This window comes from Mustela erminea, chromosome 14 (assembly GCF_009829155.1).
Source record: "Mustela erminea isolate mMusErm1 chromosome 14, mMusErm1.Pri, whole genome shotgun sequence".
Taxonomy (NCBI): domain Eukaryota; kingdom Metazoa; phylum Chordata; class Mammalia; order Carnivora; family Mustelidae; genus Mustela; species Mustela erminea.
Genome location: NC_045627.1, coordinates 3739091 through 3761420, shown reverse-complemented (window position 1 = coordinate 3761420; position 22330 = coordinate 3739091). Strand labels below are relative to the sequence as shown.

The 22330-nt window shown below is 44.3% G+C and overlaps 1 protein-coding gene across 3 annotated transcripts in view; it reads left to right on the top strand.

Moving 5' to 3' along the window:
- The window catches only part of EGLN1 (egl-9 family hypoxia inducible factor 1), a 56423-nt gene extending 44352 nt beyond the window's left edge, over positions 1 to 12071 (top strand). The window contains exons 2-5 of one of the 3 annotated variants that reach the window (XM_032312265.1): positions 4843 to 4962; positions 7944 to 8080; positions 10700 to 10767; positions 11917 to 12071. In XM_032312265.1, the coding sequence (XP_032168156.1) occupies positions 4843 to 4962; positions 7944 to 8080; positions 10700 to 10767; positions 11917 to 11981 (390 nt within the window). In that variant the 3' untranslated portion in view covers positions 11982 to 12071. The remainder of the gene's footprint in view (positions 1 to 4842; positions 4963 to 7943; positions 8081 to 10699; positions 10768 to 11916) is intronic. The other 2 variants (XM_032312267.1, XM_032312266.1) reach the window with 2 other exon arrangements.
- The last annotated feature ends 10259 nt before the right edge of the window (positions 12072 to 22330 follow it).

Genomic DNA, 22330 nt, shown 5'->3' with positions numbered 1-22330 from the left:
GTGCTGGAGGCTGAAAAGTCCAAAATCAAGGCCACCACGCTGGTCACCTTTGGTGAGGGCCTTCTTCCTGGTTCATGGCCATCGACTTCCCACTGTCTTCCAGGGTTAGGAGGGGCAGCGATCCCTGCAGAGCCTCTTATAAGACATTCATCCCAGTCCTGCGGGCTCCACCGTCGTTCCCTTGGCACCTCCCAAAGGCCCCTCCTGTTACCATCATCTTGAGGGTTAGGATTTCAGCTTGTGAATCTGGGGGGACGTCCACATGCAGACCCAAGCAGCGTGTTACATAATATTTTCCGTATAAATCCTAGAATAAAGAAGCTGCCTTCTTAAAAGTGACCCCACTGTCCCTTAACACGATGTATTTGTAATCTTCAGACACTTTGCTTTTCTTCTCTTCACCTGTATCAAATCACATCTGTCCTTTAAAGATAACCTTAGGTCTTTCTTATATGTACCTCAAAGCCTCGTCCCCTTATTTTATTTTACCCAACATTTTTCCAAATTCTTTTTATTATTTATACTACTCAGTTCATCATTCGTTTTGTGTGCGCCCACTTTCCTCTTTTCTTTTGTTTTTTTTTCTCCTCTCTTCTCTCTTCCATGTAGGTCCTTTCAGATAGATACCGTAACAGCCCTTGTTGTAGGGTGATATGGTAGGTATGCCGTATCTACGTATAAAAATATATCTGTATTTTTCCACGTTTTTAAGACTTTTTATTTAAGTTCCTGTCAATGCCGTAAGTATTTTTTAACGCTCTCCATGACATCTAGACTAATAAGGTGTTTGAGCACATCTTATGAGTAGAGAATGAGTGGTTATCGGTTGCTTTACCAAGAAATTAATAGAAAATAAACTGAATTTACTGAAAGTATTGTGAATAAGAGTATGTTAGTTGCATATTAAAAGCGAGCAATACCGGAACAGCAACATCAGAGTCTTCGTCATGCACATATATGTAAAAGACACCAGGAAAACAAAATTACCAGTTAAGAAACAGAACATGAATATTATTTCAAAACTGGAAAAGCTATGTTACATTTAAGGAACTTTAAATTTTGACGATGCAGATCATAGCTAAGGATGACTGTTTAAGTATGAGTACTGGTTGTAATCTTCGTAGCTGCTAGATTTCATGAGACTTAGAGAAATGCCTTTTTTTTTTTTTTAAGTTATAATTTTAATTTCAGTTAGTTAACACATAGGGTTACCTCAGTTTCAGGTGTGCTGTATAGTGGTGACTCAGCACTTCCATACGTCCCCCGGGGCTCATCCCAAGTGCACTCCTTGGTCCCAGTTCCGAGAGATACACCTGTTTATGTTTGCTACGGTCCCAATGGGGAAGAGTCTCGGTACATGCATCAGTTACTAAATGCAGTGTCACTATGTCATTATTGGGCTGTGCAGTTGTTTGCATAAATTCATGACCCTTCTAGACCTTTGCAGGTTTCCTACAGGGCTTGTCCTTCCCCAGATCATCTGTCTAGGAGTACGGCCCCCCGGGCCTCAGATTTTCTGTGATAGTGTGGTTTTTCTGGGTGTGATTAGGCTCTGTCCTTCTCCTGTAGTCTCTCCTTGTACGGCTGGAGGGGCTTGTCTGTCCGTGTTCTAGGACTCCTACTCCTGCCTTGCTGTCTTAGCTATGTCCCTACATGCAGGTAACTGCTGCCCTAGTTGGAGGCTGGGGCAGAATCTGCTTGTCGGGTCTCTTACTTCACTGCAGCCCTCCACCGGTGGCCACCCCCAGGTACCTCCCCATGCCCCAGGGGCTCCTGGGAAGGCAGGTTCGAAATGACCGATACAGTCGGCTCCCATGTTGAGGCATCAACCTGATGTCTGCAGCTTGGTTCTGTTCTGGGGGGTCACGGGCATTGCTGAGAAACTCCTTCCTCCAGGATGCATGTTATTAAAACCACCCTCCACTTGTATTTCCATTTCTGGAAAGCGCGAACTCCAGTGCGTTCCATTCCATGGGAGAGACCCTCAGAGCCGTCCTTGACTCTTCCTCACCACTTCTGATCCATTAGTGGATCCTGTTGGTTTTCTGCCTTCAGAATTCACCCCACCTTGTCACCCTGGGCAGGCCTCCTTTTGGTTTCTCTCCCAGAAGCTGCAGTAGCCAGCTAGCCGCCTTCTCTCTCTCCCTCCTGCCCACAGTCTGGAGTAGCGGCTAGCTGTGTGGGTTCCGAAGCTACATTGCCTGCATTCCGACCTGCTCCTCTGTCCTAGACACCGAAAACGCCAAGTAGCCTTTCTGGGCCTCAGTTTCCTTTTTTTTTTTTTTTTTTAAAGATTTCATTTATTTATTTGAGAGAGGGAGACAACACGAGGGGTCTGGGTGAGCAGAGGGAGAGGGAGAAGCAGGCTCCCCGCTGAGCAGGGAGCCCGATGCAGGACTGGATCCCAGGATCCTGAGATCATGACCTGAGCCGAAGGCAGACACTTAACTGACTGAGCCACCCAGGGGCCCCCAGGACCTCAGTTTCCTTATCAGTTAAATAAAGATGGGGGTGATGATACTAATTTACCTCATGTGGTTGTGCCAGATGAGTTAGTAGACACAGATTACTTAAAATAGTGTGTGGCAAACAGCATCCGAAAAATAATTAGGTAGTGGGTGATATGGAGGTCATTGCACTTGTTAGTTTTTATTCATACAGAACTGAAACTGACCTTCTTAAAACATCGATCAGACATCTCTTCCGTTGGCTTCCTGTCACTTTTAGAACAGAATCCAAAGTCCTGACCATGGCTTGCTGAGCCCACCATAATTTGCCTTTGCTCCCCTAGGCCTGCTGGTCTGCTGTGGTTTTCCACTTGGCCCAGCCACTTCTGCCTTTGCTCTCCTTTTCCCTCAGCCGGAAATGCTGACCCCACAGATATTTACACGACCTGCCACTCCCTTCATTGAAGTTTGTGCTCAGATGTGAGCCCCTCACATAGGTCTTCCTTTACTGCTATTCTAGAAATCATCCTGTTCTCCATATCCTTCGACTTTATGAAAAGATAACTACCTAACAGTATATTACACGTTTGTTAACCGGTTATTTATTTCAGCACACTAGGTTCCCTAATGAATAAAAGCAAGGGACTCTGTTCTGTTCATCACTGTAGTCACCGCTCCCCTCTCCTCGCACCAGGGCCTCTCAGATACACAGCTGGTGCTCAGGAGGTGTTTGCTGTGGGATGGGTGGGGTGGCTGGACAAAGGAAGATTTTCCCCCCTTGCTCTTTGCACAAGAGACGCTGAGGTTACCAGATAGTTGGAGAGGCTTGAGTGAACTTTTTTGAGATGAGACCACTTTAGGAAAGAATTCGGATTGGGTTTTTTGGTTTTTGTTTTTTGTTTTTCCATCCTTTTTGTGGATAAGAATGTATCATGTGGGGGTGCCTGGGTGGCTCAGTGGGTTAAAGCCTCTGCCTTCAGCTCAGGTCATGATCCCGGGGTGCTGGGATCGAGCCCCGCATCTGGCTCTCTGCTCAGCGGGGAGCCTACTTCCCCCTCTCTCTCCGCCTGCCTCTCTGCCTACTTGTGATCTCTCTCTCTCTCTGTGTCAAGTAAATAAATAAAATATTAAAAAAAAAAGAATGTATCATGTGATTTACGATGATTGTCTTTATTAATCACAGGTGGATTAATTACACTGTTAAGCAGGTATCTTCTTATAGTTCCTGTTCAAGGTCTCTTGCATGTGCTATACCATTAGCAGCTGGTGACAGGGAAATTGTTTGAGTTTTTCTTTTATTGAGTATTATTAAATCCACAAACCCATGCTCTTCTGCCTATTATTATCTTAAGTCCCAAGAGAAAGCATGTAAGTCTTTTTAAGCTTTCAGTTTTAAAACGCTTCCTAGTCTCTTAGAGATGGAACACCGAGTTACCTATTCACTAATCAGTTGCATATGAGTTTTACAAGTTAGCATTTGTCTTTTATGTTAAATAATGTCATTAATAATGTAATATAATGTTAAATAACGTAATTTCATTACTGTTTGATAGCTTTGTACTAATTCATTGACAGTACTGACCAGTTGACTTCAATACATGAAGAAATTATATACATGAGGAAACATGAAATAAAAGATTTCAGAATAAGTGATAACCTTGACCATCTTTGTTTTGTTTTCTTCATAATTCCTGGGTTTTTTTCTGTGTAACCATGCTTTCTAATTTCAGTCGATTATTATGTACTACAGTCCTAGAACATGTGAGTTCTGGTGCTTATTTTGGACCTTTTTTCCGCCTTTATGCTTATTAATACCCATCAATCTTCTGAACTACATCTTGTTACAATGTGAGCAAAAAATGACTTTCTGGTTTGAAGAGGAGTTAGTCCTATGCTAATTTGTCACTTGGCCTTTTCTTTAATCACTGACATTAAATGAGTGACTGTTTTGACCTTCAAAATTCAGAGACTGTTAGATGAGGTGTTTGGCTGTCAGACGTCATGTTGGTGTTCTGTCTGCGGTCAGCCCAGGGAGGATAGAAGTCTCCCCTGGAGCAGAACAAAACCTCACTTGATCTTAATCATCAGTATGAATAAAGATCCTGGAAGTGTGTCCTGCGATCCTTCTGGCCTCCGATTCCCTCTCATGTTGGTTTCTCCCTTCACGGTGAAGCGGCCCTCACCAGGCCTTGGGTTATTTACCAGCCTACCTGTGTGTTCTTCGTAAGTTTCAACATAGGCTATCTTGACCCCTTCTTATCTATAAGATATGATCGTTATTTAGAAGAATTTAAGTGTTAGAGTAGCCAAAAATCAGAGATTCCTTTTATAAGGTATTTTGCCTTTTTAGTCATAAATGTATAGACTTTTAAAATCCCCATCGTTATTATTACAGGCCATGGTTGCTTGTTATCCAGGCAATGGAACGGGTTATGTGCGTCATGTTGATAATCCAAATGGAGATGGAAGATGTGTGACGTGTATATATTACCTTAATCAAGACTGGGATGCCAAGGTATGCAACTTCATTGACCATTTATTTTTTTTCCCCATAGCTGTTAAGACTCATACTCCTCTTAGGGAGACTGTCTTTACTTTAACACATAGAATAGTTAAAATTTTCTTATATTTGTTTCGGTTTTGGGTATTAGGAGTGTATCTTTATAACTTGAAACATTATGTTATCTCAAAAAGTAGATTCCCTTATTTTCAGATACTGAGGCATGCATCCAAAATTTAACTTTTTTTGTTTGTTGCTGTTTCGTTTTGTTTTTTAAGTAAGCTCTACGCCCAGCGTGGGGCTCGAACTCATGACTCCGGGGTCAAGAGTCACACGTTCCACCGACTGAACCAGCCAGGTGCTCCCCAGAATTTAACTGTTACCACAGTGGATTTCATTAAAATATATACCTTTTAATAGCTTTTACAAAAAACTCTGCTGAGAATAACTGTTTTATAATGGCTTCTGAGAGAGATTATGTATAAACAACCATTGCGGATTATTTCCTGCCTACTCCTCTTGCAGAGATCTTATCTGGCATTGGATTGCGGAGTCGAATATTGGAGGCAGGATTCCTTCTTTTTCTGACTGTGGAAAAAAACTTGAAGTTTATCAATACTGACAAATCCTTTAAAACCAATTAGAGTATACATTTAATTTTCTCTTGTTTTAAATGTTTATTTCCTTAATATTGGCCTTTTTCACTTGAGTTTAAATGATTGAAACTTCAGAAGTATGTCATGCTTTTATATTACTTTGGAGGTTGTCTAAACTAATGTTTGGTTGATTTTTACAAATCCTTATTTACTTTCATTGGAGCAAGAAATTCAGATGGAAAAGTGAACACATTGTATATAGCTCAGTAGATTTTCGCAGCATGAACATACCTGGGTAGCCAAGGCAAGTTTTAAAAATCAAATAACCTTTAAAACACTTGCCCCCAACACACAAACATATACACAGGAGGGAAAACCACCAAGTCTTAAATATGTAAAAACCTAGTAGGATATGCCCACAGGGCTCAGTAATCTTTCTGTGTCATACAGATTTAAAGATTCTCCTCAGTCCGAGTTCAAAAGGGAGGTAAGTTTTATTGCTAAGTAAATTAAGTAAATTTTGGTTTTTCTGTTCTAGTTTTCAGAGTTTAAAATAGAAACATAGATCTCGTCATTCACCTTGAGCCCAATGGACAAAACAGATTGGTGTTACTTTGGTTAAAACTGCAAAATTTATTTTTTTCCCCAATTTTGTGAATACCTTAAAAGCTAAAAATGTTTGAGCAGCTCCTAACTTCTGTATTTTGTTAGGTTCTTTCTAGTTTTGTTCTGACCTAGCCAAGGTCATTAATAATATAGTTTTTAAATTAGTGCCTGAGCTTAGAAAACTCCCAAGTATTTTTGTAGGTAGAACTGAAAACTTCTTTGCAAGATTACAGGAATGTGTGCAGTGTGTCAGATACCGTTGTGGGTGCTGGAGGTAGAGCAGAAATACAGCAGCCCTCACAGAGCCTGGGATCTGGCAGAGGGAAGCTAGCGGCAGATGAACAGTGACCGACTGATCCGTGGTTCTGCCCAGCGCAGGACAGATTGCTATGAGACCGACTGCGGGGGGGGGGGGGGGGGGGGGGCGGGGGGGACATCTGCTTCAGGGGTCAGAGGAAGATTGGAAGCTTGAATTATCTCTTTAAACATTTGCAGCAGATCCCCTGTGATACTCCAGTATCACAGTCAGCGGTCGGGGGAAGAAAAGGATGTGTTCTTGGTCACAGTCTAGAGATTCTTTAGATGTTTGCATGAGTGCCGTGGGAATCAGTCTGAACAGAACCTGGGGAAGGTTCGGGTAGTTTGAATTTAACTTAAGGATGAGCCTGATGAATAGCTTGTCTGGCTAGACATTCTAGGCTCAGCGTCCGTGGTGTCTCGATTGAGTATGAAAGTTCCTTTCAGTTCGAGTATCTACCTGCTTAGGAGTTAGTTCTTCAAGGGTAAAGAGCTCCTCAGTTGCGGGTGGATCATGCCTTGCTCTCACTCCTCCCAGACTGTAATTATCAGGGGGATGACGTTTGTGTACGTTATTCCCTACTCTATACCCAGGGTCCACCTCAGGTCCCAGAACACTCATTCGGTATTGGAATGAATAGGTTGAGTCCATCTAATCCCAGATAGAGACGGATGGGTATTCGGGTAAATAGTAATTATCCTTTCTGGATGGAATCCCATTCTGTACACAGGTGGCCATCAGTGTGTCAGGCCCAGGCTAGAAAGGGAGACTTATAATCTCTGGTAATGACCACAGTGATGATGATGATGACAGTAAGTGATGACACCTTCTACTGATGTAGTTGAATTCCTTATTTACTTAAAAAGATTTTATGTATTTATTCACGAGAGTCAGAGAGAGGGGCAGAGGGAAAAGGAGAAGCAACCTCCCCCCAGAGCAGGGAGCCCTATGCGGGACTCAGTCCCGGGACCCTGGGATCATGACCTGAGCCCAAGACAGATGCTTAACTGACTGAGCCAGCTGGGCGTGCACGTGTCCCTAGTTGAATTCTTTAAATAAGAGGCATTAAACTTGTTGCTGTCTTACTACTGTTGAACCCTGAAACACAATAAACTGCTGAGTTGACATCACCACTTCAAGATAATTTGAAATGGACACATTTTAAAAGCTTAGGCTAATTAAGCACATCATAAACATAACCTACATAAGAGACATGTGCTAGTTTTTAAAACTTGCTTCCAGTGTCATTTTAAGCCTTTTGAATTCAGATAATACTCATCTGTTTCATCGGTATTTACAGAAATCCCTAAAACAAGAATTGAATTTTTCCTTTTATCAGTGAGTGTACTTGGAATCTCAGCTTCTCGTCATACCTTTTATTTTGCGAATAATCCAGCTAAGAGTATTGATTCTGAAATGGTCTTTTTTTTCCCTCCCTAAATTTCATTTTGTAGAGTTCTTGCTCTCGTACTTACATACTGGGCTCTTTTCCTTAGGTAAGTGGAGGTATACTTCGAATTTTTCCAGAAGGCAAAGCCCAGTTTGCTGACATTGAACCCAAATTTGATAGACTGCTGTTTTTCTGGTCTGACCGTCGCAACCCTCATGAAGTACAACCAGCATATTCTACAAGGTGTAGTATTTCTTTTAAGAAAAAATTGGTAAAGACTGTGGTAGGAGAGGAGGGATGGATGATGTACCTGAGAGTTTTCTAGTGAGCATCTTCTGTTCCTTATTCAGCCGTGACTTTTTAAAATTGAATAATTTTATTTACCATTTATTCTTGGTTAGTGCTTAATGTTTGTGTCTTTCTTTGTGTAACCACTTCCATTTGGGGTAAGAACTGGAAGTACAGGCCCTCTCCTCTCTACGCCCTGTCTCATTGTTTTGTGCATCTCTACCTATAACCTGTTCCGATTCTGTGAGAGCACTCACTTGGGGGACAGAAGGGCTCGATGGGGAAAGAAAAGGACAGCTTTTCAAAGGGAGGAAGATGAGAGGGATGATGTTGAAAAATTAAACAAAACAGAAAAGTAAGAGGCACGTGGGGAGTAGAAATGAAGAGAGGAGAAGAAAGGTTGTCGCGTGTGGGAGTTCATGGCAGAAAAATGACCCAGCAGCTTTAAAGGAAGTACCTAGGAGCCTTGTTATACTTTTGACACTTTCTACTTTGAAATGTTAAGACTCTTAAAATAGAAGATGTTGTAGACATTGTTACAAATATTTGTAGAAAAATTGCACTATTTTGCAAATACCTGTTTTTCACTGTAGAAGGGACTTTGAATCTTGTGAGTTACTGGCCAGCAGTGGTTAGGTCTGGTGAGAAGGGGCCGAGCTGTAGTCAGAAGAGCTGGCTTCTCCCAGCGGTATCCGGCATGGGCCAGCCTAATGAGGCTCCAATTCCAAAACTTGATCACCTTTTTTTTCTTGCTTCTTCCTTTCCCTTTCCCTTCCCTTTTCTTCTCTTTTGTTTCCTTTCCTCTTCTCTCCTTTTCTTTCTATTCTCTTTCCCTTCCGTCCACCCAACATGGGGCTCAAACTCATGACCCTCAAGATGAAGAGTCGCACACTCCACCAGCTGAGCCAGCCAGGCACTCCTTTTCAACTTGCCTCCTTCTGAGCTGTGTTGCCCTAATCCTCATTCACGTAGTGAGCAGCAAGCTGAGTAATTGTGGCTGGAGATCCTAAGAAGCCATGAATGGAAACCGGGGGGGCGTCCTGTCCCATCACACGATGTGCTGTCCTAAATCCCCCATCTCTCCTGGCTTCCCAGCACCCATCTCTGCCTGTGCTGCTTCTTAAAACCCTTTTTGACCTAGAAGCTGTACCACAAACCTTTCCTTTTAAGGAGTCTTGCGTATGGTCTGCCTGTATCATTTCTAAATGAAGAAATGACAAACATTTTTAAGTAGTAAATGTCAGACAGTTGTGGAGGGTACATACTACAGAACTCGAGGAGGGAGAAATTGGGTGTTAATTGGAATAGATGGAGTAGATGGCCCAGGTGTCACCATGAAGACAGGAGCTCAGCTGGGCCCAGAATGACCAGAAGCAAGGGGTATGACAGTGTTAGGGAAGCCCTGGGACAAAGGTCAAGGTTGTTCAAGACTCCAATTACTAAGTAACTGGAAGTTTGGGGCATGGGCAAAAAGAAAATTATCTGTCTGTGCCCCTTTCCCTTCCCATGGCCACCTGGGAAAATAGAAGAGGCTACGTGGAGGGAGCAGAATCTGGAAGTCAGGACGCCAGACTCGGACCTCAGCCTGGTCACTCAGCAGCTGAGTGATCTGCTGGCCTCACTTTCCCCATTGGCCCAGACTCCCAGACTCTGCCTCCAGTCTGCATTTGACTCCTTCCTTCATATATGTTACCTGGTGCAGGTCTGTCACACGCACGGGCTCTTCATTCAATCACTGATGCCCCCCCAGAGTCCCCGCCCCGGCCCTAGTTAAGATACTCTGACTGTTGGTTCTGCTGAGCAGTCCCCATGTCTAGTGCGTTTCTGCTTCCTGTAGCATGTGAACACTTTCCCCATTATTGGGACCAGGAGGTGTCACAGTGTGCTTTGTAGTATTTAATAAACCAGAGATTCTTCCTTTATTTGGGAAACTAGCTATTCCAAACAAGTGACATTTTTGGAGGAATTAATTTTAGCTAAATAAACTTCACATGTCAAAACACAGTGTAAAATTATGTTGATAAAAATCCCCGAAACTCTTAGCATAAGAGTTTTACCTCTTTCTTGATGACACCAGATTATAAAATTATAAACACCCACTGTTAGTCTTCGCTGTCCTACGGTGGTGTCCTCAGAAGCTGCTGGAACTGGGAGCCGTCCCCTCTGCCACAAGGCCCCAGGCCGTGACTCCTCTTCTGCTTCTCTTCTCTTTTTTGAGAACTTTCGCTAGTGATGCTGTGCTTTTCCTGTCGGGGCCATTCTTTTCCCTTCTTCCTGTCTGTTTCTGATCTTCTGTGGGCTCGCAACAGTAATCCAGTAGGTTAAGCAGGTAGTAAGAAGAGCCCCAAAACTCAGCTTCGCAACATCTATTTTAGCTACTTCTGGTTCTCCGCAGCGCTCTTGAGCGGCGAGGTTCCTGAAGAGGTGGGTCGTCACTGAGCTCGGTGTCCTCTGATAACATTTGGTCGAGGCATTGTTTTGGCGTTACACCTTGTCATAGACCATTGCCAGAGCATACCACTCTTTTTTTTCCCCAGTGTGATCGTTCTTACCCTATTCTAAATTTTCTTTTAGGTACGCAATAACTGTTTGGTATTTTGATGCAGATGAGAGAGCGCGAGCTAAAGTAAAATATCTAACAGGTAAACGTTATTTGGGGCCAGGGTCAACCGTAAGGCGGGCAGCCCACAGTCCCGCGCTGCTGTCCCTGAGCGCACGCACGGTCTTTATTAACTCCACGAAGCCTTGCCCCTTGTTTTTGTCAGATTCCTTAGTTCCCTGATGTAAAAGGGAGACTTCTCTCAAGTCATCTTCCTTGTTCTCTTTAACCAACACTGTCCGAAGATGAGGAAAGTTTGAGGCCAGAAACCTGAAAAAATGATTCAAGTACAAGCTGAGTTTTTCTGTGATTACCCTTCCCAGTCACCGGCTGCCCAGCTCGTGGTAATGCCGTCTGACTTGTCTCACTCTCCCGTTAGAAGGAAGTCAGTAAATACCCTTTCCCTGTTAAACGTACACTCTCTAGAGAATATCCGGGTCTTCCACGTTGAATGTGGACGTGAAGAAAGTGAATACAAAGGAGACGAATTGAAATGCCGAAATCAGTAAGGCAGCCAAGCACGTCGAGGCCGTCCCTGCCAGCCGGTGGTGTCCGTAGATCAACACGCTCGAACCGAATTTGAAGATCCTTCAGGATGCCAGTCCCACCCCCCACCCCCCACCACCAGCGGTCTCTTGAGAGCAGGGGGTCTTAGTTTTCCATCAGATGGACCACTTCCCTCTTTCCTTTAACCCTATCTTATATCTCCAAAAGTCCTCCATCCTCACATTACTGATGTGCTGTATTTTCATGAGCCATTGGTAATCCCATATCATCCTTTTGTAAAATTATAAAATTGGATGTGCTTTGCTTTTTCTATGTATTTTTAAAGTTATTATTTGTGGCAGAACCCTAGTGGTGTGCTTTCAGTGACGCCGAACACACTGCTATTTTATAGCAATTCAAATTGCTTTTTAAGTAAAAAGGAGATAAAATTATTATCTCTGTAGAGAATGGCTTTCCCCTGTGAGGGTTTACCAGTTCAGAGTAACTCGTTCATTGTAGCAGTGCTGCAGGGTAGCAAGTCTGACAGTTTTCAGATGATGTATGTTTGCAAAGCTGTGGCGGTGTGTGCACTGGTAGGAGCTCAGTGGGAAGCTGTAACAGAATAACAAAAGCTCTCTGGTGCCGAATGAATGAATGAATGAATGAATGAATGAATGAATGACTTTTTTTTTTTTTAACCTCACAGGTGAAAAAGGTGTGAGGGTTGAACTCAATAAGCCTTCCGATTCCATCAGTAAAGACGTCTTATAGAGCCTTCAATCCAGCAATACCCCACTCCACCTACAAGAATTGTTGACGCTCTTTGTTAACTTGTGAATATGAATAAAGAAAAATAGACAACCAGTTGGCATTTTAATAAGGAAACAGAAACAACTTGGTCGTGTTGCCTCAGAAAGAAGATTGTGACTGTGACTTTGTACTGCATGACTTTCCAAACCTGTGATCTCATGGGAAGGATACAAGCTACCGGCGGAAAATGGGGGTGACACCTGGATGTGAAATAAGTGCCCTAGGTAGAAGTTTTTCATTCTTATATTTTGCCAGATCTGTCATCTAGATGAGTTCATTTCATCTCTCCCTTTTTTATATAGTCAAGTTTGAATTTGAAGTAATTTTTGTATGATCAGGTACAATACATCAAAACTGAATTGAGAAAAAAGTACAGTATTACTCCCCCAAATAGCATCGATCTATTTTTGTAAACTTCTTCGTACTATTAAATTTTGCCCTAAAAAAGACCTCTTATCATGATTGTTGCCAGTGACTGATGATTCCTTTCCTTTCCTTTTTACTTACCGTCAGAAAAGGAGCACTTTAATCGCCAACTGAAAACTCAGATTGTTTTGTAGTCCTGTCTTTTACACTAATTTGAGCTCTTTAAAGATTGCTGCTGTTGTGTTTTTGACATTGTTCGTAACGAAACGTTAACAGTAAAACCATCACTGTTTACTACCAATAACTTTCAGTTCATGTTTTATACGGAAAAATACCCAGGTTTTATTCTTTTAAGTTAGTATTTTTAAAAGACTAAAGTGACTGGCACTAAATGAACTTGAGTTTGTCCTCAGCATCAAGTTCCCAAGACAAAGGGCTCTCTCATGCTTTCAGGTCTATCCTATAGACGTAATAGGTGACGTCCCCTTCCTAAGACTTTTCCTTTTGCTTCCTGTCAAGTTGATCGGACTTCCAATTTTGCTGTTAACGTTTCCTTCCCACTCCTGCGACGCACGTGATTTGCGGTGGAGAACCTGGCTTCTGTTGGCTAGCATCAGGGGGAGACGGAGCGCCAGGGCTGGGCGGTGTTAGCACAGACCGGATGTTAGCGAATCCTCCGCCCCGAGCCAGGGCAGGCCTTCCCCAGGCGTGACATGATGCTCTCCTCTTTGTCAGTAGCTGGATGTTTAGCTTAAAAATACAAAAGAAGTGGAAAACCAGGTAATTTTATTATTTTGTTTTGTGACTTTTCTTTACTTTTCAGAAAAAAAAGGGACTATTAACAGTAACACACGAGGCCTCCCATACTTCTGGTTTTTGGTGGATGAACTGGGATAGACATCCAAGACTTCGTTTTCCTCGGCCAGTCTTTAGCAGAGGCCAAAGGGTGGATCCATATTTAACATGAATCATGGGTCAGACCTTGCCCACTTCAGTTTTCTACATCTACCCTTGATCTTTGCCAAAATGTGTGCACAGAAATACTTCTGTATATTTCAACTCATGACAGTTTTAGCATCTGTATAGTTTGTATTCAATTAGAGACCTTTTCTATGGAAAGCTCAGTAATTTTTATTAAAAGATTGCTATTGTTCATGTAAAACATGAAAAAAAGTTGTTTAGTGAAACTGACAGTATAGACTTAGGGTGGGATGAAAGGTTTCAGTATTGTGAACTCACTTAGGAACGTGTGGGAGAAAATTAGAGTTTATTGTTGTTTTTCCTTGCCCTTGTTCGGTTTTGTTCCCCTTCCTCTCTGTGTTCCAGACAATGCCATGTGACATCTCTGTAGTAAGTGCCTCTGCCAGCCGGACCTGGGGGTGCGGGTTGTTTCTACCGTCTGGTCTGCGGCGCGCTGCGCTAGGCTGCCACTCGGAAGCACTGTCGTTCTTAGGTCTAGTAGAGATTGTGTTCTGTGGAGGAGGTTCGTGTGGTCGTCAGGGGGGTCCTGCAGCAGCCTTGCCATCTGGGAGCCCCAGGGTCATTCGCGTGTGTATCTCTGCAGTTGTGCAAAGTGTCAGATTCTACTCTCTGTGCGTGTGCTTTCCAGACAGGTCTTAAAATCGGTATTTTTCAGAAAATTGTATCTAATTTCTTGGAGATCGTTGTGAAAGGATCAAGAAATCCAGTATAGCCATTTCTTTAGTATCCACTTAAAATCTGTTCATTTCATGTTAGTGGGACCATTAACTTGTCACCAAGCAGGACTCTATTTAAAACTATTTGTGGCCTCTATGTGTTTAATCCTGGTTAAAGATGAAGCTTCTAATGCTGTTTTTCAACACATTAACCAGCTGTAAAACACAGACCTTTATCAACAGCAGGCAAGGAATTTCAGGATTCATACACAGATAGATGGTGAAGTCATGTAATTTGAAAAGTGGTGTTTCGTTATGAAGGAGCTCTCAAGTTGCTTGTAAAGCTAATCTAATTAAAAAGATGTATAAATGATCTTGAAAAACTATGGTGGTTATTTCCAGCTGTCTTTTTTTTTTTTAATCCTTCCTCATACACTGACTTTCTTAATGGGCCCTTCCATCAGATAAGGTCCTTTTCTGTCGCACATCTCTGGCATAGTCCAGAACGTTTGGTATTGTTCTTTATAAATGATAATAAGGGAAAGAGAGAGAACAGTAAACATAGGAGTCTTAACAATTCTAGAAACATCCTGGGGGGTAATTGGCCTGTCCACGGAATCCATGAGTTCTTTGTTTGAATTCTCAACATTTGGATTCTTGCCCTTTGAATAGGATTTTTAAAAATTACTCCCAACACCAGTGCTGTCAGATACATCTGTGTCACCCCTCTGCAGCAAACAGGAAGGGGCATTAGGCATAGATCTGCAATTGTCATAGGTGTCCTGTGTGTATATGCATGGAAGTTTAATTCATGTAATCGTGGTCAGAGCCTACAATGTAAGAGCTCTTACAATGTGAGATCAGTGTCCTTGTTCATTGATCTCTTAGCTAAGGGACGTTTGGTGTGGTGGTTTTGTTGTGTTCTAGCCTGTCGTGGGGCATGTGGGAAAAGGTACTGAAATATAGTGGGCTGGATTAAAGGTGAGGGCAGATGAGTCAGAGATGAAGACTAATTTAATGAGGTAGTGTTGTAAAGAGAGCACAGGACTGACAAATCTGTTTAGCTTTGGTCCAGGCACTTAATTAGGTGACTGTTGGAGCCAGACCTAAATGAAGTACAGATTACTTCCAAGGTGCGCGTGGCCCAAGCATGAGGGCTCTGCGGTGGCCAGAGGCCACCATGGTAAATATGTATACTGTATGTTTAACCATGTCCTTGTGTGTAGGTGGTTTTTAATTCACTTACACTCACGAGGAAATGCCCAGACTCCACTGCTTCAGGATCAGTCTTTGGACATCCAGGGTCAGGAATCCATTCCCCCCCATGCTGCTGTTGAATTTAATGCAGATTCTTTTCCTCATCGCCAGCGAGTAAATTTCACCTGAAATTTGGCAAGTGCCCAAGGATGAACCACTGGACAAATGACCTATATGAAGGGCCGGGCCTGGGTAGCTGGAAGGAGTTTTGTGAGGAGAAAATACTTCAAGACAAACCACTTCACAAGATAAGCAGAGCCTTCCCAGCTGCCGGCAGCCAAAGCTCCTTTTATTAAATGGATGATTTTTCGACTCTGAAATAAGGGGTCAGGGGTCATAAAGATCATTAGGGCATTTTTGGATCAGGTCATCTTTTTACTGAGATTAAGGACATTTTCTGCCAAAATTAATGACTATTATGAGTTCTGTGAAATCGCTCCATAGTTTTTCCTCAGAACCTACGGAGTAGGCGAACGTCATCTCCGTTGACAGTTAGAGCAGCTGAGAGCAGTGACTCGTTCAGGACTGCGTAGCCAGGAAGTGGAAGAGAGCCAGGACTTGAGCGTGGATGTCCTTTTTTTGTTTAATTTTTTTAAAAGTCAAAGTTCTACTGTATATGTAGCTAAGTCAGCTTGTTCTAGAAGGGTTTTTAAGGAAATGAGCCCCTCATGTGCTTCCCCTGAGGACAAATTTTAACTCTTAAGTGATTCTTTGGATGTAATTAGTTGCCTGATTAGTTCTTAGTGACATAATCACGTTGCCACATGTTGGATTTCCAGGGTGAGGGCTTATATGCTAACTGGTTCCCCACTCGAAAGATACGACTGTAAGTCCCTATCCAGCCCCCAGGTCAGCCCCCCGCCTATGCACGGACAGCACACTTCATATCCCCTGCCTTCCTCATAGAATTCTGCTGTAACTTAGATCTGGTTGATCGTTCGGACTGTTGTGACACTCAGAGCTGGGACACAGAGTAAACCATGGTGACTTTTCATCCACGATTTGCTTGTATCCTCCTGCCTGATTTTCCTGCTTTTCCTGCAGCTTCTCGCCTGGGGTTGTCTGGAGCCGTTGTCCCCTCTGCCTGCTACACAGCCGTCTTCCTGAGGTCTCCTTTCCCCATTGTTCTGGAGACCCCCTCCACCACTCTGCTGGGTCTCTGGTTTCCTGGATCCCTTATCTTCCCCTTTCTTGGTCGACTTCCTCAGTCCGGGAGGGGGAGCGTGTCCTTCACATGTCTTCCTGAGAAAGAGTAGGTGGGTGGTAAATTTCTCAAGACCCGTGTCTTTGTTTTACCCTCAGACTTCATTGGTAACTTGCCCAAGCTTCCCACTCTCGTCCGGAAAGCATTTTCCTTCAGCATTTGGAGGGCATCGCCTCACTGGTTCTAGGTTCCAGCATGGATGCGAAGAACTCTAACGCCATTCCTATGTGCCTGACTCTTCAGAAGGAGGCCGCTTTCCCTCTGTGGAAGCTCGCGGAATCGCTCCTTGTCCCTAGAGCCCTGGGGTTAGTATAGAAGAATCAGTTCCACTTAAGAGATACAGTATCTGTGGGGCACCTGGGTGGCTCCGTGGGTTAAAGCCTCTGCTTTCGGCTCAGGTCATGATCTCAGCATCCTGGGATTGAGCCCCGCATCCGGCTCTCTGCTCGGCGTGGAGCCTGCTTCCCTTCCTCTCTCTCTGTCTGCCTCTGTCTACTTGTGATCGCTCTCTCTGTCAAATAAATAAATAAAATATTTTTTTAAAAAAGAGATACAGTATCTAACCTTGCTTTGCGTCCATTTTAATGTTTCTGTTTCACAGAGGTTTTGGCTCACAGGTCTAGTCATTTTTGCTGGGTGTTCGTGTCTAAGGGGAGGTACTTGAGCTTCTGGTTTTCCAAGAAATATTGGCAGCGGCCTAAATCGGAATCTCTTTCATAGTCTTCCCAACACAGATAAGGAGAACCGAGCAGGTCACCTAGAGCGCATGACTGCACCACAACCGGGAGTGACACACAGAAGTTCAGCCTGCAGGGGAGCAGAGAAATCCACCTCCGAGGCTAGCGTCAGGCCCCATGTGAAGGCAGAGTCAGGTGGAAACTGTACAATGGAAGGGACCAGGGCAGTAGAAGCCTAGAGATGGCAGCACACAGCGAGGGTCGGAGGGAAGCAGGGGCCCCACCTGGAGTGATGCAAATACAGACAGTCCCCGACTGATGGTGGCTGACTCAAGGATTTTTCGGCTTTAGTGCGGAAGCAATGGGCATTCAGTAGCAACTATACCTGGGGTTTTGAGTTCGGGTCTTTTGGTCTTTTTTGGTCCCAGGCCAGTGGTTTGTGGTACAGTCACTCGTGATGCTAGGTGACAGCAGTGCCTTCCAACTCCGAGGCAGCCACACCATCACGAGGGTCAACAACCAACACCTTTCCTGCCTCCTGTAGCCCTACGGCCATTCTGCTTGTCACTTCCGGCACAGTGTTCAGTCGCTTACAGGAGCTACGCAGCGCGTCATTACTAAACAGGCCGTGTGGTAGGTGACTTTGCCTCCCTGTAGGCTGACCTAAGTGCTCTTAGCATGTTCAGAGTCCGTGGGGCTGAGCTGTGATGCCCGGTAGGTTAGTGTACTAAGTAAGGGCGTCTTCAGCTTACGACGGGTTCGTTCCGTTGTAAGCGGAGGAAGATCTGTGTTGATGAATCGGAGCCCGGTTCACCAGAGCACTAGCCACTGGGTCATCAAGAGGAAGACGTTTGGACAAGTACTGTTCCTGGGAGGAGGCGTCAATGTCTCCTGGAGGCCTGATGGTCAAATGCAAGAAGGAAGCAAGGGTCTCGTGGTGGGGCGTGGGGGAGAGTCTCACAGAATTCGAAGAGAACAACCCCTTCCAGCTCAAAAATACAAGTGCTCTCTCTGGGCAACACTGCACTTCGCTGAACCAACAGAGCGCCTGTGACTCCACCCAGTCGGCCACACAGACCCCTCCTCTCTGCCTGGGTAGAACCAGCTAGCTCTGCCATTTAGGAAGAGAATGCCTTCCAAAACGAGCACAACAACGAAGATGGCATCTCTCAACACTGCCATTAGAAGAAAACAAAATGAGAGTCATTGACAGCTGATGACAAAAGTCTCTCCTCAGCAAGAAGGCCGAAGAAAACCGCAGGGAGAGCGAGCCGGAGTCAGACATCCTTAAGCTGGACTGTTCAGAAATTCAACTTAACACTGGAACTTAAAAATGCAAAATGTCAGGGGCGCCTGGGTGGCTCAGTCCGTCGAGGGTGAGCCTTCAGCCCACGTATTGATCCCAGGGTCCTGGGATCGAGCCCCCTGTCAAAGCTTCCTGCTCTGCGGGGAGTCTCCTCCCTCTGCCGCCACCCCTCCCCCTGCGCTCTCTAATAAAATCTTCAAAAAATTTTTCAAAATGTCAGAACAAAAACCAAGAAAACCTGCAACAACCTATAAAAAATTGAAAAAGGCAAAATTATCTCAAGATTAAATTATAGGGTGGCCAAGAAGAATACATTTCAGCCGAAAATACAGTGACGGGCACTGGAAAAAGAAAAGCACCCGAGAATACATAACAAAAATTACAAGAGAGTAGAGTGGGCGCACACGAGTGCGTGTGCAGTGAGGGCAGCTCGCACAGCAACCTGGTACACAGCCGCGAGCACGGACAGTCGGCCGACACACAGCATGGAGGGCTCCCAGACGTGCTAAGAAGATCGCCTTGTGGAGCCTGTAGGTGTGGCTACTGCCTATATGGTGGTAAGAATGGAACTGAGCAGGTGTGTGTGTGGGGGGGGTCCCTCTTTATAAATGCGGTGCTGGGGCACCTGGGTGGCTCAGTCGGTTAAGGTCTGCCTTGGGCTCAGGTCCTGGGATGGAGCCTTGTGCCAGGCTCCCTGCACAGTGAGGGTCAGCTTCTCTCTCTCTCTCTCTCTCTCTCTGCCCCTCTAACCCTCCCCCGACTCCTGGTCTCTAAGTAAAATCTTTTAAAGATAAAAATAAATGCATTTCTGGAAACCATTTTGTACCTGTGTGTATGTGTAGGTACACACACGTTCATCTCTTGAACTGCCTTTTTTTTTTAAGATCTTATTCTCATGTAACATTTCCAGCCAGCATGAGGCTTGAACTCAACCCTGAGATCGAGAGTCGCATGTTCTACTGACTCAGCCAGCCAGGTGCCCCTCTACTGAGCTACTTTAAATGTACACAGATACATAAAGGAATCATGTGAGGAATCTTCTGTGAAAACAAAAAACCAAATGCCTTCCCTGTTTCTTTCATACAGGCACCGATTTTCCTATATTTAGTTTGCAAGGAACACTTAGCCCTGGAATGATCTGGGTCTTAAAAGAGTGTTCTAGCTGGCAATACACAGCCTTGGACTCTTCAGAGGTATGGAGAAGATTCGGTGTTCATGGGCGTATCATCAAGAAAGCACACAGAAACGGAACTTGACAATGCCCAGCCGTTTCAGCCACTCCACACCCAACAATCTGAGGCTCCTCCATGTTCTGTTCAATTCCACTGTCGGGGCAGAGGACAGTATTGGTGTCCTGGGAAGCCCTCAGACTGCTGTAGGCGACACGGAGGAAAGTGCACTGTCTCAGGCTGTAATTTCAGAAATAGTAGAAAAGCATAGGTCTTGCCTTGTCTAGAAGGCTTCCTGTTATGAACCGCCCCGTTCTGCCGTATGTGTGGGTGACTGCCTGCTTGCAGAGTGCGAGTGACAGGTGGAATGAAAGCAAGGCTAGGAGGTTAGGGTGCCCTATACATCACTCCTTGTTTGTTGGAACAAGCACACATTCTTGGCCTGCCGGGTCTCTTCTCACAGGACTTGCCATCATACCTAGCCTTTCCTTGCTAGGAATCAGAACTGGCAATTACTGTTCCAGTTGTTGGTAAGTTTCTTGTCCATTTGGTTTGGCCTCCACTTGGGGTTTTTTTGAGAAATTGAACTTCCCAAGAGCGCCCCCTGGTGCTCAGTGAACGGGGGTAAATCTTTCGGCAGGGTTGGCTCCGGTACACAAGGCAGCCAACAGCAGCTTGTTTCTGGATTACAGCACACAACACTGTGAACTTTAATAATCATCTAACTGCAGAGTCCCCCAAAAAGAACAGTCTTTTTATTTCAAAAGACATAATGATGATGAAGTATGTATCCTGTAACCTTCTGGTGGAATATTAGCCAAAAGAAGCCAGCACTAAACTCCCCGTGGCATCCTTTTCTTTTAACTCTTTAGGCAATTTAATCTGTAATGGTAATTGTCATATCAGAGTTTCACTTCAGTGGTGGATATGCTGCTAGTCAACAACTAAAACAAACTGCTAAAAAAGCAAGACAACGGAGAACAAGAAGCCAGCAGCCTTCAGTGAGAACAAACAAACCACGCAGAGCTCAGCGTTGTTCCTAGCAGCCCTGGGAGAGGAGGTCGTGTGTGTGCCCGGGTGCGGGATCCCAGGGAGGCATCAAGTTTGCAGGAAGATACACAGTCGCCCTTTCACTTTGACAGTGAAATTTACTGAAAAATCCTGTAAGCTTTGCGGGGTGCCTGGATGGTGTAGTCAGTTGAACTTCTGATTCTTTTTTTTTTTTTTTTTTTATCTATTTGAGAGAGACACAGAGCACAAGTGGAAGAGAGGGTAGTGGGAGAAGCAGGCTGAGCAGGGAGCCCAATGTGGGACTTGATCCCAGGACCTGAGGATCATGACCTGAGCTGAAGGCAGATGCTTAATGACTGAGCCACCCAGGTGCCCTGAACCTCTGATTCTTGGTTTCAGCTCAGCTCTTAATCTCAGGGTCGTGCTCTATGTTGGACTCTGTGCTCAGCGCAGTCAGCTTGAGTCTTTCTCCCTCTGCCCATCCCGCTCATGCTCGCTCTCTCTCTCTCAAATCAATCTGTCTTAAAAAATATACATCCTGTATAGCCCTGGGTGTTAATGCACAACTAATGAATTGTCGAACACTACATCAAAGACTAGTGATGTTCTACATGTTAGCTAACTGAGCACAGTAATAAACAGAAATCCTGTAAACTAAAAAAAAAAAAATAAAATAAAGAAATCCTCTAAACTTTGAAGAAAACAAGCTCAGTGCTTTAGGACAATGGGACAGTATGAGTTTTTTGTTGTACTTTCCACTTTAGATACACATTTATAGTCTACAAAGCAAGACAGAGAACTTTCCAAATTTAAAATTAGGTAGATAATGGGATAGCCCTGACTTGAATTCTTACACAGTCTACCACCCTTCTCCCCAACCCCATCTCTCCAGAATGCATGCTGATAGCATGCTGATAGCATTTAAAGGTTGACCCATGGTTACGAGCTGTTACTAGTGCAGGACGTGTACTTTAAAGGGTAAAAAAAACTAAACCAACAGAACACTATTTCTTTTATAATAATGACTCAGAGTTGAGGTTAACAATTCTTTTGGTGCAAGTTTTCTCAAAAGCTTTAACACAAATTGAAGTGAAGCCTGTTTAATTCCAAATTTAAAATTAACTTCCCTTTTCTTGCCACCTAACATGTTGTCATCATCCCTTACTGACCAACTCGCGGGGCACCTGGGTGGTTGTTAGTTAATCGACTGACTTGATTTCTGGCTCAAGTCATGATCCTGGGGTCCTGGGATCAAGCCCCGCGTTGGGCTCTGCTCAGCGGGAAGACTGCTTCTTCTGCCTCTCTTCCTGCTTATGCTCTGTAAATAAATAAATAAAAATCTTAAAAAAAAAAAAAGATTCTCTCCCTCTCTGACCCTCCCCCCTCCAAAAAACTGACAGACTCTTGATTTTACCACCTAGCTCTTCCTCAACCCATCCTCTCTCTGGCCCTGCCACTGCCCTTCTTCCTCCCATGTATGTTGCCCCCAGAGAAGCCATAAAAACACTTTTCAAATGTTCTTGAACAGCTTACAAACCTTTACAACCCCTCTCCCTGCCCCCTTCCTTCCCCAAGCACCACACCCACTGAATTGACAGATGGGTGTTATCGGGGACCACACAAACCAAACATAAAGTGGACATGGCCCCACCCTCTAAATTCCACCTGGCTGGGTCTGTCTGC